General features: G+C 39.8%; 1 protein-coding gene, 1 long non-coding RNA gene and 1 pseudogene across 3 annotated transcripts; 2 read left to right on the top strand and 1 right to left on the bottom strand.

The window, feature by feature from the left end:
- Positions 1 to 1,339: 1,339 nt before the first annotated feature.
- LOC145798622 (uncharacterized) lies at positions 1,340 to 1,989 on the bottom strand. Its single transcript, XR_014339788.1, has 2 exons — positions 1,856 to 1,989; positions 1,340 to 1,773 (listed from the first exon to the last, which is right to left on the bottom strand). It is a non-coding gene; the product is annotated as an uncharacterized LOC145798622 (long non-coding RNA).
- A 460-nt stretch (positions 1,990 to 2,449) lies between these two features.
- LOC114263575 (ankyrin repeat domain-containing protein EMB506, chloroplastic-like) lies at positions 2,450 to 12,220 on the top strand (annotated as a pseudogene). The gene is made up of 9 exons (XR_014339787.1): positions 2,450 to 5,143; positions 9,331 to 9,451; positions 10,321 to 10,400; positions 10,652 to 10,750; positions 10,851 to 10,948; positions 11,032 to 11,130; positions 11,214 to 11,312; positions 11,768 to 11,862; positions 11,951 to 12,220. The product of XR_014339787.1 is annotated as an ankyrin repeat domain-containing protein EMB506, chloroplastic-like (transcript).
- LOC114263566 (xyloglucan glycosyltransferase 4-like) lies at positions 12,014 to 14,558 on the top strand (the record flags this gene model as incomplete). Its single annotated transcript, XM_082889073.1, has 4 exons — positions 12,014 to 12,396; positions 12,789 to 13,098; positions 13,189 to 13,590; positions 13,709 to 14,558. Coding segments are annotated over 4 exons (1,470 nt in total), but the record flags the coding sequence as incomplete, so codon positions are not given.
- Positions 14,559 to 15,654: the final 1,096 nt, after the last annotated feature.

Raw genomic sequence — 15,654 nt, 5'->3', positions numbered from 1 at the left:
AACAAAACAAAAGTTCTAGAGTGTTCCGGGGTGCGACAAACAAAATGGCAATGAGCCCGTTTGGTGTGGATTATTGGGAATTGATTATAACTTATTTTAATTTGTGAATCTATATTAGATTATTTGGTATAATTTTTATTTATAGCTTTTTAGATTAAAATAATTTAAATAAATTGAAAAAAATGATTATTTAAAAGATAGGGAAGGGATGCAATGTAGGAGGATCCAATCCAACTGGAGGCTTCAAGAGCAAAAGGGACCGTCAATTCGTCTCCCTTCTATAAACCCAATCTCGCTCAACCCCCTCCCTAAGGTTTCATTCTCAGCTCATGTTAGCTGCTGCCTCCTGTCACTGTTTCTGCGATTCGCGTACCCTGCTCTGCTTTTACGTAAGGCTTTCTGTTCTTCAATTCGCTTTCGTATAATGTGATATTTTGTTTGTTTGCTTAGAAAATCTTTCTCTAGAGGTAAAAGAAACAGAAATAGTAAGAGTCAACTGTGTGCTTTATAGAGTGATTTTTTTGTTGTGAAAGAATTTGATTTCACTTCTTTGAATTCTATTGATATATAGATAGATATGGCTTTTTATGTAACTGTGTTGTGAAGGCAGCTATTTCATATGTCATATCATTTTTTTTCCTCTTATCTGTTTAATTTCTGAAACTACTGATTTCCAACATGTTTGTGAGATTGTCAATAATTTAAGATATAGATTGCTGTTGGCTGTCGAGTAATCTTGTGTATTTATAGTGATTATTGATATTTATTATTTGTTTTGGATAATGATTCATCATTCGAAAAAGAATTTTTAAATAGGATAAATCATCAATAAGTTCTAATAGTGTTGGGCTTAATTCCCATAAAGCTTTATTGAAAATATGCCTTAGTACAATCGTTATTAAAAATAATCTTTTATGATAATTTTTTACATGTCGTTAAAAATTGACAATTAGTGACTTTTTTTTTTTTATCGTAGTTTTTATAAATTGTCTTTAAAATTTATAATTAGTGGTGTTTTGTTGTGAAGAATTTTTTAAACTGTCGCTGAAAGTTGAAAATTAGTGATGCTTTTTTGTGACAATTTTTTTTTAAACTATCGCTGAAAATTAACAATTAGTGACATTTTTTAATAGCGTACGATGAAAAATGCTATTAATTATGCCGATCAAAAAAAAAACAATGTTGTTAATTATCATAGAACCTATTGGACAATAAATTCACTTAGTAAAACCTACACATAAGTCTCCTTTTAAATATATATATATATATATATATATATAAGGAATTGTGCCATAATTAAATACAAAGGCAGTACACTGGCTTAGACCATCTCCAACGGTTCAACAAACTTGATATCAGATTTGAAATTTGGTGAAAAATACACTTTTTGAAGCTCTCAACGGTTTTACTAAATTGGTATCAAAATGAGAATTCAACAAAAAAAATCATCAAACTGAGAACAGAATACAGGTTTCATCAAATTACTGTGTGTGACCGTTGGAGGAGACCAACCGGTTGACCGGTTCCTTTTCAAATAAGTAGGTTCAAACAGGCCAAAAGATTCAAACAGATTAAAAAAAAAATTAGTCTTACCGGTCAACCGGCCGGTTGACCAACCGGTCGGCCCTTCAAATTGAGAGAGAGAGAGACCCAGACAGATACAGATTTTTTTGCAGGGCTTGAAGGTGTATTTTCTTTGATTTCTTCTGCTCTGTTTTCAGACCCAGCAGAGCTCGAAGGGGTTTTGCTGATCATGTCTTCAGACTCTGATCCCTGCATCGCACAATCAAATCAAAACTCTATCTCGAAGATCAATTGAAGTGAAAAAATGAGAGAGAAGCTAGTGATCACTGACTTTATCACTCAGATCCACCATTGGAATAGCCTATTTCGAAGATCTGAAATAAACCCAGAAGAAATTGATGGCTCGAATGAGTAAAAATGGTAGTAGCAAGTACTCTGCTGAAAAACAGAATATCAGTGTGCAAGACCTAATCGACCCTCATAAGAGCAAAACTATTGGGATTTCAAGACACCCAACTCAGCAAATCAATACCCAGAAAATGAAAGAGAGATAGATCGGAATTCGAGGAAAAACAATGGAACCCAAATAGCAAATCAGAGGCACAGATCAGAGTAGATTATGAGCTTCCCTAATAAATCATCTAGTGAGTCAGATAAAGATATACAACTCCATTTAAAGTTACATAGATGTTGGTCTCTTTGCCTTCCCACTTCACATTTTTCGTGCAATTCTTCTTGAGGAATTGAGCTTCTAATCTTCATTGCCGTTAAGTGTCTTAAGGTTAGATTTCATCTGGGTTCATCTGGGTTGTCCTTAATTTCATCTGGGTTGTCTGCAATTCTTGATTAATTTTGTTCTTCAATTTGGCCATGCACTGTTAGTGGGTGAAAAAAATAATAATGGCCTTACCGGTTGACCCGTCGGTCGACCAACCGGTCGTCCCTCCCTCTTTTGATGCTCACCGTTGTTCACCGTTGGAGTCAGTGGTATCAAATTGAGAAAATCGTCCTTTTTTTCCTCAGATTTGATGAAAAAAAAAGTTCACCGTTGGAGATGCTCTTAAGTAATGAGCCACAGAGTTAGTTTCCGTAAGTTGAATTTCATTGAAATTTGGGAACACTAAACAATCTATTTACTAATATTATAGAAATTGTATTCTATCTTATTTTCTCAACTCTATACAACTCAAGGTATATTTGAATCAATTGAACCTTTCCCATGACAAAACTAACAGATAGAGGTGTACACTAAGGGGAGATCAGATCAGCACTCATCAAAAACAAACTAAATCTGTTGACTTGTCCGGGTTCCGATTTGGATGACTTTCTAAACTTGGGCTATTCTAAAAACTGACCTATTTTGTTAGAATTGAAAAAAATCATGGTTAAACCGGCATAACGCTCGAACCGCAGTTACATTCTTTACAATTTCTTTTTAACATTATGTTTGGGAACCTAGAACAGAAAAGAAAAGAAATGATTACTTAAGTTATAAGAGAAGAGAAAAGAAAAGAAAAGAAATGAAATGATTGTGATTTCTCTTCTTTTTGTTTGGATAAGGAAGAAATAAAAGAAATTAAATGATTGTGATTTCTCTCATTCTTCTTTGGTTAGATTTCATTAAGAGAAAAAAAAAGAAATTATTTTATGTTATATTACCAAAATAACTTTTTTATTTTTTTAATTATTTTATTTCTTTTATTTTATAGGAACAAAATTGGTATTATGAAAATAGTGGTTTCTTTTCTCTCCCAATCTCTCCACTTTTGGAAAGATTGAAAATGAGGCTTATAAGAGAAATGAGTTTCTCTCCATTTCTTCCAATTTCTCTCCACTTAAGTTATCTAAACAAGTAAGAAAAATACATATCTCTTCATTTCTTTTCTTTTCTCTCCAAATCACTCGATCCAAACATAGCGTAAGTTCCCTTTGGATATGATTTTGTTAGCTTTTTCATTTCAATTGTGGTGAATTGATATCTCATAATACTAAAAAGTCAAATGTCTCTTATGAGTTGGTTGTTAACAACAGCTCTCATGGAAAAAGTGGGTGAAACAAAATCAAACATGGTGGAATTTTTCAGCAAAGTAACCACGGTGGACTTTGGCTCCACTTGTCGAATATAAGTGATTTGCAGATAAATATACTTAAATGATTTATTGGTCAGTCAAATCGCCTGATTTATTGGCATAAATCTCAAATCAATTTGATCATCATAATTTTATTATATTTATTTAAAAAAAAATAGATTTTTTAAAATAAGTATATTAAAATTATATCACTATGAACGTTGAATCAATTTTTTTCCTTATATAATCTATAAGGCCTATCTTGACAATGAGAAAAAAAAAGTCAATTTATTTGCTTATTAGTTTATTTGGGTCACATCATCTTTTTATTTTTTTTAATATTTTTTTTTCAAAAGAAGTCAAGAAAAATAAAAAAATGACTCTTTTTTTCTACTTTCCAAACTAGGCCTAAATACGTAATAAAATATGAACAATTCAGGGTAAATTACACTTTGCACTCCTCTACTTTACACAAAATCTTACTTTAGTTCCTACCCATCAAATTGTGACACTTAATCCCTTGCACTTTTGGTCAAGTGTCACATTGGCCCTTCTGTTAATAGTGAGGCTAACAGAAGTTACCCTTTAGGGGGTTAAGTGTTACAATTTTGATGTGTATGAACTAAAATGGGATTTTGTGTAAAGTGCAGGGGTGCAAAGTGTAATTTACGCTCACATGTTTTTCATGTGACTAACCTCTGTTAACAGTGAGGCTAATAGAAGAGCCAAAGTGACGCTTGACCAAAAGTGCAGGGGTTAAGTGTCACAATTTGATGTGTAGGTGCCAAAGTAAGATTTTATGTAAAGTATAGTGGTGCAAAGTGTAATTTATCCAACAATTCAAATAATTAAAAAGATTACTCGACAATATTCACCAATCCGTTCACAAGAGAGGATCTTGTCCCATAATGTAATGTTCTAGAAAATAAATAAATATTTTGCCATTTTAAATCAGGACATTTTTACTCTGATCTAATAAGATTAGAGACATATTTACATGTTTGTTTAAGGTAGAAAGGTTTTGTTGGCTTCCAAAATTTGTGTGCAATATATTTACATGTTTTATAGTAATTACAAATGTGCTGCTATTGGCAGGATCAATTTAACAATTTACAAGGCAAAGTAGTTAATAGTTTGGCAAAAGCCAAATATGCCTTGGCAAATAGATTTATCCAAACTCAAACAGGGAAACTATTACGAAAACTGAAAGATCAAACTACCCTCCAATTCTGTTTGCAAAACCCTAGCAAGAGAGAGCTTTTGTTTCTGGACGAGGAGGAGGAGGATAATGAAAAACAATGATGGTGCCAATTGCTTCTGCAACTTTTCCATTAAAGAAACTGTTTCCAATTTCTAGTTTCACCAATGCTATGTCCAAAGTAATCACTGCTGATCCTAAAAGAACAAGCTTTACTTTTCCTGTTGTTGATGATCGCCAAAAAGTGAGTGGAATTTATGTCTTTGAGTTGAACCGGGTCTCTTATTCGCCGAGGAATCAAGCACTTTGGGAAGATCCCGATGACGGTAGTGGCAGTGAATACGATGATGACTGTATGGGGAGCAAATATTCTGCAGAGCCCGTACTCTTTTCGTCCAAGCTCCGTGTCTATCCGATCAACCTGAAAGCACAACGGCGGTGAGCTACCCGGCGGTGTGTTGCCGGAAACCCCTCCGAGCTACCACGGCCCAAAGCCAGATTATGAAATTTCCCTCACAGTTGCCCCTTAATTCTGTCTGCATTTGCGTAACCGGAATTACATTACAAGGCCGGGCTAGACTTTTCGCTCGGGGGTTCACTTTGCTCGGTCGGCGAGCAAGGTCAGCTCGGCAAGGAACTCCAGGGTCGGCAGGCAAGGTCCACTCTGCGACTTGTTTCTTGGCAAGCAAGATCAGCTCGGCAAGGAATTTCATGGTCGACGAGCAAGGTCCGCTCCGCGACTTGCTTCTTGGCGAGCAAGATCAGCTCGGCAAGGAACTCCATGGTCGACGAGCAAGGTCCGCTCGGCGACTTGCTTCTTGGCGAGCAAGATCAGCTCGACAAGGAACTCCATGGTCAATGAGCAAGGTCCGCTAGGCGACTTGTTTCTTAGCGAGCAAGATCAGCTCGGCAAGGAATTCCAAGGTCGGCGAGCAAGGTCCGCTCGGCGACTTACCTCTTGGCGAGCAAGATCAGCTCGGCAAGGAACTCCAAGGTCGGCAAGCAAGGTCCGCTCGGCAACTTACTTCTTGGCGAGCAAGATCAGCTCGGCAAGGAACTCAAAGGTAGGCGAGCAAGGTCAGCTTGGCGACTTTCTTCTTGGCGAGCAAGATCAGCTCGGTAAGGAACTCCAAGGTCGGCGAGCAAGGTTCGCTCGGCGACTTACCTCTTGGCGAGCAAGATCAGCTCGACAAGGAACTCCAAGGTCGGTGAGCACGGTCCGCTCGGTGACTTACTTCTTGGTGAGCAAGATCAACTCGGCAAGGAACTCCAAGGTCGGAGAGCAAGGTCAGCTCGGCGACTTGCTTCTTGGCGAGCAAGATCAGCTCGGCAAGGAACTCCAAGGTCGGCGAGAAAGGTCTGCTCGGCGACTCACCTCTTGGCAAGCAAGATCAGCTCGGCAAGGAACTCAAAGGTCGGCGGGCAAGGTCCGCTCCGCGACTTGCTTCTTTGCTTCTTGGCCAGCAAGATTAGCTCGGCAAGGAACTCCAAGGTCGGCGAGCAAGGTCCGCTCGGCGACTTACCTCTTGGCAAGCAAGATTAGCTCGGCAAGAAACTCCAAGGTCGGCGAGCAAGGTCCGCTCGGCAACTTACCTCTTGGCAAGCACGATCAGCTCGGCAAGGAACTCAAAGGTCGGCGAGCAAGGTTCTCTCGGCGACTTTCTTCTTGGCGAGCAAGATCAGCTTGGCAAGGAACTCCAAGGTCGCGAGCAAGGTTCGCTCGGCGACTTATCTCTTGGCGAGCAAGATCAGCTGGGCAAGGAACTCAAAGGTTGTGAGTAAGGTCCGCTCGGCGACTTGCTTCTTGACGAGCAAGATCAGCTCGGCAAGGAATTCAAAGGTCGGCGAGCAAGGTCCGCTCGACAACTTTCTTCTTGGCGAGCAAGATCAACTCGGCAAGGAACTCCAAGGTCGTGAGCAAGGTCTGCTCGGCGACTTATCTCTTGGCGAGCAAGATCAGCTCGGCAAGGAACTCAAAGGTAGGCGAGCAAGGTCAGCTCGGCGACTTTTTTCTTGGCGAGCAAGATTAGCTCGGCAAGGAATTCTAAAGTTGATTAAAACCATCAACAAACCTCTTGCCGAGTAAAATCCATCCGGCAAGGAATTTCAAAGTTGATAAAATCATCAACAGACCTCTTGCCGAGTTAAACCCGTCCGGCAAGCAATTCCAAAGTTGATAAAATCATCAACAGACCTCTTGTCGAGTAAAATTCACCCGGAAAGGAATTTAGATCTTTCCATCCAAATGATCGTTAGTTGCCCCTTGGACCATACTAAATCCGCTTGGCGAGGCAAAAATACAACAACTTTTAAGAAAATGGTCTACTTGTTTCATTACGCCATTGGCAAAAAGGGTTACAAAAACAGAAGTAAGAACAAAACTTTAGATTGGCAGAGTTCGATGTTCTGGAAATGGATCGTCCATTTACATTCCGTGAGTTTTATGCCCCTTTTCCTCGGCCTTCTTATAGACGTCTTCCAAAAACCGAACTCTCTATATCTTTTCCATGGCGGTTTGTATGGCCATCATTTTGTCCGACTACGTGAACCTTTCGCACTACTCTCTTATTCTCTACTACCGGACTTGTTGTCACGATAGCTGTGGCTGCATCGTCTTCGACTTGGATGTGCTCATTGATGCGCTGCATTAGTTGGCCTATGGATGTCGACTTGTTCATGGTAAGCGAGTCCCGCAGCCTATGTCCGACCGGAAGACCGCGCTTATATTGGGTGATTGCCAGGTTGATCGGGCAATTTAAAATCTCATTGAAGGTTTCCCAGTATCTGGAGTTGTATGCCTTGAGTGTGTTGCTCGACTCCATTTTGACACTGAGAAGGTGGTCCACCTCCTTTGGCGTTTTAGTGTTGGTCTTGAAACGAGTCACAAGGCTTCCGCCAACTGCTGCCACCTTTCGATGCTTCCCTCCGGCAGCCTCTTAAACCATTTCAAGCCCAGCTCGCCCAAACTCGACGGGAAGATAAGGCACATAAGAGTGTCATTGCGCCTATGTCCGGCCATGACCTGTCGGAAGTGGCATACATGCATGTATGGATCGGTCTTTCCGTCGTAGAGCGTAAACTTGGGCTGGTGAAAGCCCGCGGGGAGCGGTGTGGTTTCTATCTCAAGGGAGAAGGGGGTGGCGTTCGGCCTCGCCAAATCTGTGTCTAGAGGGACAGGCACGGCCGGGCGAGGTGGCGGCATTATGACCTCCTCACTGGCGTGACCCCCATAAGATAACCGCTGGAGCGCCGGCACCCTTTCGGCCTCCTGTCGGCGAGCTCGCTCCTTCAGGACATCCTTCAAGTCCTTTGAACAGATGGAGTAAGAATATCCCGAAGTGGTCGCCGGACGTGAGGGATGGTAGGTACTATCTTGCGCGCTAGACTTCTCTAGGCGTGTCTAGGTCTCCACCCCTATAGCTTCTGGTGATAGAAAGGGAGGGAGTGCGCCGCTGGCTCTGGCTGCCTGAACGGCGGGGTTGGGTGCCCTCACTGTGGTCTCTCACTCCAGCAACACCCTTCCCTTTGACCTAGCGTTTGAGAGCTTCCATCTTTGCCGCCATTCTCTGGATGACAGTGTCTTGGTCCCTTAACTTGTGCTCAAAATGTCTAGCGCGCGATTCTCTTCGCCGCCGGTGTCCGTTTGGGCTCCGTGAATGACCAAAACTTCTACCGCGCTTATCTCGCGCATCTCTTGAATGTCCTCCTGGGGAAGTCTCCAGGTCTGCCATGTTCTGAATGGCGGGGAGTCCGTCTCTCCATCTGGCTGATTCTGGGGTAACACCGTCAATGGCAGACAATGGTATTTCGTCGTTGTTCGCCATTGAAAGCAATCAGATGAGCTTGGAAGACAAGGTTTTGCCTGTTGTACTCTTCCCACAGACGGCGCCAATATAAAGCCATCGGTCCCCGTGCCTTGCACATATTGTTCGCTTTGGCATTCCGACCGCACGGTTTTGTTCCTCTCCCACTGGGGGAAAAGGCCTTGCATGCAAGGTAAGAGGAGCCAGCCTGCTTATAAGGTGGGAAAGTAGTCCCTCACAGACTGATGTGAGATTTCCCCGCACATTAGCCCCCAGCTGCATTGGCTCCGGTCACCCCGGAGGGGGTTCCCACAGACGGCGCCAAAATAAAGCCACTGGTCCCCGTGTCTTGCACATATTGTCCGCTTTGGCATTTTGACCGCATGGTTTTGTTCCTCCCCTACTGGGGGAAAAGGCCTATGCAAGGTAAGAGGAGCCAACATGCTTATAAGGTGGGAAAGTAGTCCCTCACAGACCGATGTGGGATTTCCCCGCACATTAGCCCCCAGCCGCGCTGGCTCCGGTCACTCCGGAGGGAGTTCCCACAGACGACGCCAAAATAAAGCAACCACTCCCCGTGCCTTGCACATATTGTCCGCTTTGGCATTCCGACCGCACGGTTTTGTTCCTCCCCCACTGGGGGAAAAGGCCTATGCAAGGTAAGAGGAGCGAGTCTGCTTATAAGGTGGGAAAGTAGTCCCTCACAGGCCGATGTGCGATTTCCCCGCACAATGACAATGAAGGAAATAACTTGGATTTTGAAGAAGATGAAGAGAGTGTTTCTTCAGCTACTGCTTCTTGTAGTGTCGATAAGCCCTCAACAACAACAGACAAATCTGCCGAGGATCTTCTGAAAGGTTTTTCATCGCCTTCTCTTTCTTTCTTTTAATTTTTTTTTTTTTAATGTTTTGGTTGAAATTCATTGGCTTCAAAAAGGTGCAAATCTGGAGCATTATACAATCTTTTTGGAAGATTTATTTATGTTGTTTATTAGAAAAGAAAGAAAGAAAGAAAAGTTTCTCTGAAAAATTTCGAGCTTCTGTTATTGATGATTATCTGTTGTTAGAACTTAGAAGTGTGTCTGAGTGTTGGCTATATAATCTTGGAGAGACTGTTTCATGTATACCAAATTTTTTTTTTAATCTTTGTACCCAATAAAAATGAGAGCATATTAGTAATCTTCCTGTAAAAAGTTTACTTTAAAAAAAAAAAAAAAAAAAAAGCAGTATCGTTATATTATATGTTAGTGTGGAGGATTTTATTTGAGAAGCAATGGGGTTGCCTTCATAAAAAATCCAGCATCAAATGCTTTACGCTCAACATATTCAAAAGAGGTGTTTTGTGGTGCATATAGTGATTGGCCATAGACAATTTAAACACCCACTGTTGATCCCTGGAAAAAATTACAGGTAAAAAAACAACCAATAACTTTGTCCTGTTTTGAAATGTACGTGTTCCCACTTGTCACCATTTATGACCTTAATTTTACGTGGACTTTCCTAATCACTGGATTTTGTAATAATCACATTCAATGCATTTTGTGGCTTGCTTTTGTTTTGTGTTTTTTTTTTTTGAGTGTGTGGTGCACCAAAGCATGTTTCCTCATCCTACAAAAGAAATCAACGACAATTCTAGTCTTTGTGCTTCTAGTACATATACAGGAACTTGAAATTTCTTTGCTATTGGGCAAAGATCAATCAACTGTTGTATTGTCTAATTCTTGCAGAGGTTGAACAGCTTTTGGGACCAGAAGAAAGAGATATTTTGCAACAGAATGCAACTCCTAACCTGGGTAAAATATCAACAGTAAGTGGTCAAAGTAATGAACAACCTATTATTAAATAATTATTTTTTTTCCCATCTCCTCCATGGGTCTGGCAGTAGCCTCTCCTAGTAATTACCTGCTTCTTGGTTAGTATTATTTACTAGAGAGTACATTCTTCTTATTTATTTGCTACCTTGGCATTTTTCCTGTGAAAAAGGAATTGAAATGCACATTTTGTTGCTGATTAATAGGCTAATTAATCCTGTAAACTCTTGTGACTCTTTTATCTCAGGCGAAATGGAACCCTTTCCATTCTCTTGGGCTTGCGGGACAGATACATTACATGGACATGTTACTTGGAAATGGGCTTCACATTGACCTTGCTGATAAGGTAAGACTTGTCAATTTCTCAATTCCATGCTTTCAATACTAGAATTGGGGAAATATATATATTTACATGGAGCAAGTGATTGGTTACTTTGATCAAGCAGGATGGTATTACTGCTCTTCACACCGCAATTATTGGTAAAAAGGAGCTGTCGTTAGTCATCTTTTAAGAAAAGGTGCAAATCCTAACATTGGAGATCGGGTGAGGCATGTTTCATTCTTTGGAGCTCCATTTTTGTTTAGTTTTGGTTAGGCTATGTTTGATCTGTTGTGCTCTTTTAACAGGATAGTGCTTCCCCACTCCATTATGCTGTTCAAGTTGGGGGCATGCAAACTGTGAAGCTATTAATTAAGTACAATGTTGATGTGAACGCTTCTGATAATGTGAGTGCAGAGAGATAGGCTGTATTTTTTTCCCCTTGTTCCATATATTCAATTTTAGTTTTGCTTAAAGTTCTTTTTCGCAGGAAGGATGGACTCCATTACATATTGCCATCCAAACTAGAGATAGAGACATAGCAAAAGTTTTACTAGTCAATGGAGCAGACAAGACCCGAAGAAACAAGGTATTTCACTTCTTTTGCAGATTGTATAAGTCAGAAATTCTCATGCTAGGATCATCTAGGTAAATTTTATCTTCTTTTGTGCCTTGAGGAACTCATGAACTTTTAGATTTTAAGCTCATTGGCTGACCTTCATTTAGTCTCTCTTATTATGTGTTTTTATGAAAAACCAAATCATTATCAAGTACAAGTTGTCATTCTAACAAATTGTACACTTCACTAGAACTCCCACTTTAACTCTTACATTTTATCATCAAATCATCATTATCGCGATGACTTCTGGTATTGGGACAGTATTTCCATTTTTTTCATTATAAAAAAAAAAAAAAACTGAATGATTGATGTAAATGTCTTTGAATTGTAAACTAATTTGTTTGATAGAATATTGCGGAATATTACATTTCTTCTTCCAGCTTTCAGGAAAGTGGATCTGACATTATCACGTCATTATGTTTCAGGATGGAAAAACACCCCTTGATCTAGCCTTATGTTATGGGAAAGACTTCAAGTCTTATGATCTTGCCAAGTTACCAAAGCTTGTACCAGCTAACAGGTATCTGTGAATGGAAGTGTGCATGCATCCCCCAACTTTGGGATAGAATCTTGTTTGGGTTTGTTTTAATTTTGAATTATGATCCCAGGAGTGATCTGAAACAGTTGCCATAATATATCACAGAGAATCAGGACAGACCCTGGTCTAGCCAACATCAGGACATCTGAAGAATTTCTCAAGAGTTTTTCTTGCTGTTTCGGTCTTTGCTTTGGTTGTAGAAATTGTTGCTCATTTCAAGAAATGGAATTTGAATCTGATCAATCCATGGGAGGTTCAGGGTCTTGTGCAGTGGTCTTGCATGGCTTGGCTATCTTTCAGAGTTAATTATATTGCTCCTTCTGTTGTGTTTCTTTCTAAATTCTGCATTGTACTTTTCATGATTCAATTGCTCGATTGGCTAGTTCTCTGTTTTGGGTTTTTTTGGATGAAGTTCAAGAAATTGAAACCAGTGATTGAAGGAGAACCATATGACATTGAGGATTGTTCAAGTTTCCCAATGGTTCTTGTTCAGATTCCAATATGCAATGAAAGAGAGGTGATCAAACAACAAAAAAAACTACTCTCTCCTTTTCTTTTCATACGTTTCTGTTCTCAATTTGTACATGTTAACCGCTTTAATTACATCTGACAGCTCAATTTGCATTTTTAATCAAGAGCAATTAGTTGCATATTGAAAGGGCTGTTTGGCCCAATGATAAGGCTTGCCCTGGTGGCACGAGTTCAAATCTTGTGATTTCCAAATTCAGTCTGCATTGAGTCATTTTTTTTAGCACGTAGGTGCATATTGGTGTTTTTTCTCTCTTCTAGATCAAGAGTTTTGTGCACTGGGTCGCCATTTTTTTTAGCAGTTGGATGCATATTGGTGTTTATTGATCCATTTACATTTTTTTGTGTGGATCTGATGTGAAAGATTTGCTTAGAATTTTGGTATATGAGCAATCAATCTCTGCTGTCTGCCAGTTGGATTGGCCAAAGAACCTATTTCTAGTTCAAGTCCTAGATGATTCAGATGTTGAAAGTTTACAGAATCTAATAAGAAATGAAGTATTTTCATGGAAACAAAAAGGGGTGAACATAATCTACAGACATAGATTCATAAGAACAGGGTACAAAGCAGGCAATCTTCAATCAGCCATGGGCTGTGACTATGTCAAGGACTACGAGTTTGTCGCAATCTTCGATGCAGACTTTCAGCCCAATCCTGATTTCCTTAAACTGACAATACCTCACTTCAAGGTAACAAATATATCCACTTGACTAATGTTTCTTTTGAATCTTTATAATCTTGTTAATCTTACCTATGAGGTGTTTGTGAAATTGTCTCAGGGAAATCCCGAGGTGGGCGTGGTCCAAGCACACTGGTCGTTTGTCAACAAGGATGAGAATTTACTCACAAGGCTTCAAAATGTTAATCTGTGCTTCCATTTTGAGGTAGAGCGGCAATTTAATGGCATGTTTATTAATTTCTTTGGATTCAATGGAACTGCTGGAGTGTGGAGGATTAAGGCCTTAGAGGAGTCAGGAGGTTGGTTTGAAAGAACAACTGTAGAGGACATGGACATCGCAGTTCGAGCCCATCTGAACGGGTGGAAATTCATTTTCCTTAATGATGTGAGGGTGCTTTGTGAATTACCCGAATCTTATGAAGCGTACAAGAAACAACAGCATCGCTGGCATTCAGGTCCAATGCAGCTCTTCAGATTATGCCTTCCTATCTTGACTTCCAAGGTCTTTTTTTTTTTTTTTTTTTTTTTTTTTTTACTCCCGAGTTAGATGTTGAATTTTAAGAATCTGTAGTAGTTCTAATATTTGTTCAAATCTGATTTATCGCTGTCTCTATGTGCAGATATCAATGTGGAAGAAGGCCAACATGATATTTCTCTTCTTTCTTCTGCGAAAACTGATACTTCCTTTTTACTCATTCACACTATTTTGCGTCATACTTCCATTAGCAATGTTCATACCTGAGGCAGAATTACCTCTTTGGGTGGTTTGTTATGTCCCAGTTTTCATGTCTTTTTTGAATGTCCTACCTTCTCCGAAATCTTTCCCATTCTTGATACCATACCTACTGTTTGAGAACACAATGTCTGGAACAAAATTCAATGCCATGGTGTCGGGGCTATTTCAACTTGGAAGTGGTTATTCTGTCATCAATTCTGGTGTCATGAAGAATCGCGAGATGCCTTTCTTTGCCCGACATATTCTGTCATCTTTGTAGAGTAAGTAGTGTAGCTGGCTGTAGTCATCTACCCCTTTGTTCTTCTCTTGTTAGAAGTGAATCAAACCAATGCGTACAAATTGACAAACCAAGAGGATCCAATTGCAATAGTTCAGTTAAAAAAAATGCATAGTTAATTATAGATGAGCAAGTGTATTGCTTGATTACAAAACACAGAAAAAACACGAGCAAAAAGCATGGCTTGATGGCTAATTCGCCGGCTTGCTTAAGGAATAGTGGTAGGTCACTAAATGTACACATTTAGGCTCCCAACTACATTTGTTAAGTCGCACTACAACAAAATTGAATTTTCACGATTTGCAATTCATGTTGTAAAAACTCTGATCACGGCATGTACACAAATGTCGTTATATGACATGTCGTGAAAAGTTGATTGTTATTTACAGTACACAGGTAAAGTTGTAAAAAATAATAAATTAAACATTAAATATTAATGATATACTTTGTATGTCGTATATAATTTTTTATGACATTTTTTTGCATGTCATAAATTATTATTTTTTCAAAGCCTAATTTTGCATGTCGTAAAGGGTTATTTTTAATAAATTTATGGCATACTTTACATGTATATAATTTTGTACAATATTTTTTTGTATTTCATAAATCATTATACTTTTCACAGTCTAATTTTGCATGTTATAAAAGGTTATTTTTAATATATTTGTGACATACTTTGCATGCCGTATGTAATCTTACGATTTTTTTTTTGCATGTCCTAAACAATTGCACTTTTCACAGCATAATTTTACATGTAGTTATGACTATTTGATTATTCTAATGAATTTGCATGTTAGGTAGGTTATTTGAGTCCTTGCAATGGAAGTGAGTTTAAATGAGTAGATTAAAGGATCGCAAGATGGGACCAAACAAAGCAAGAAAAAAGTGTAGAATGTTCTGGTGAGCCCGGGTGCACGAGCCCAGGCACACAACACGTTAGTAAGTCCAAAAAATTGAAGTTTTATGCTCTTTTTGAGCCATTCCAACCCTAATTGCGATGGAAGTATAGAAGGATGGCATAGTGTCACGGGTTGCCTTGCAAGGCTAACACCGTGACGTTTCGCTCGCGGTGGTGTGGCCATTTGAGTGCTCAAGAGTGGCCGTTGGAAGTGTCCCAACGTGGCCTAACATTAGCCCCAAGTAGCCCAAGTCATGTAGGCCACAAATAGCCAGCAAAGGCCGCAGCCCATGCTAGCAGCCAAACAGCGCAGCCAGCAGCAGCAGCTTGTAGTGCAGAATTTTGGCGCGTTGTTTCGGCATCCAAGCGAAGGAGTTTCGAGTTGAAATTTTTATTGGAAAGAGGTCTTAGGGGAAGTGTTTTCCCGACCAAGTTTCGTGATTTTTCTCAATTTGTGAAATTTATGAAAAATTATTATGACTCCTCAGACATAGATGATGTTTCCTCCTGCCAGAGGACAAATTGCTTAACAAGCATATATAAGGGGGCAAGGTGTGCTACCTACCTACCTCCCCGCCCAAATTGGGCTTCAAGTGAGCAACCTTAGGGCAACTCAAGGGCAGGCTTTAGGCATCCAGAGGGGTGTCTAGAGTCT

This window comes from Camellia sinensis, chromosome 9 (genome assembly GCF_055761805.1).
Source record: "Camellia sinensis isolate YWXY chromosome 9, ASM5576180v1, whole genome shotgun sequence".
NCBI classification, from domain to species: Eukaryota; Viridiplantae; Streptophyta; class Magnoliopsida; order Ericales; family Theaceae; genus Camellia; species Camellia sinensis.
This window is presented reverse-complemented; position numbering and strand designations above follow the sequence as displayed.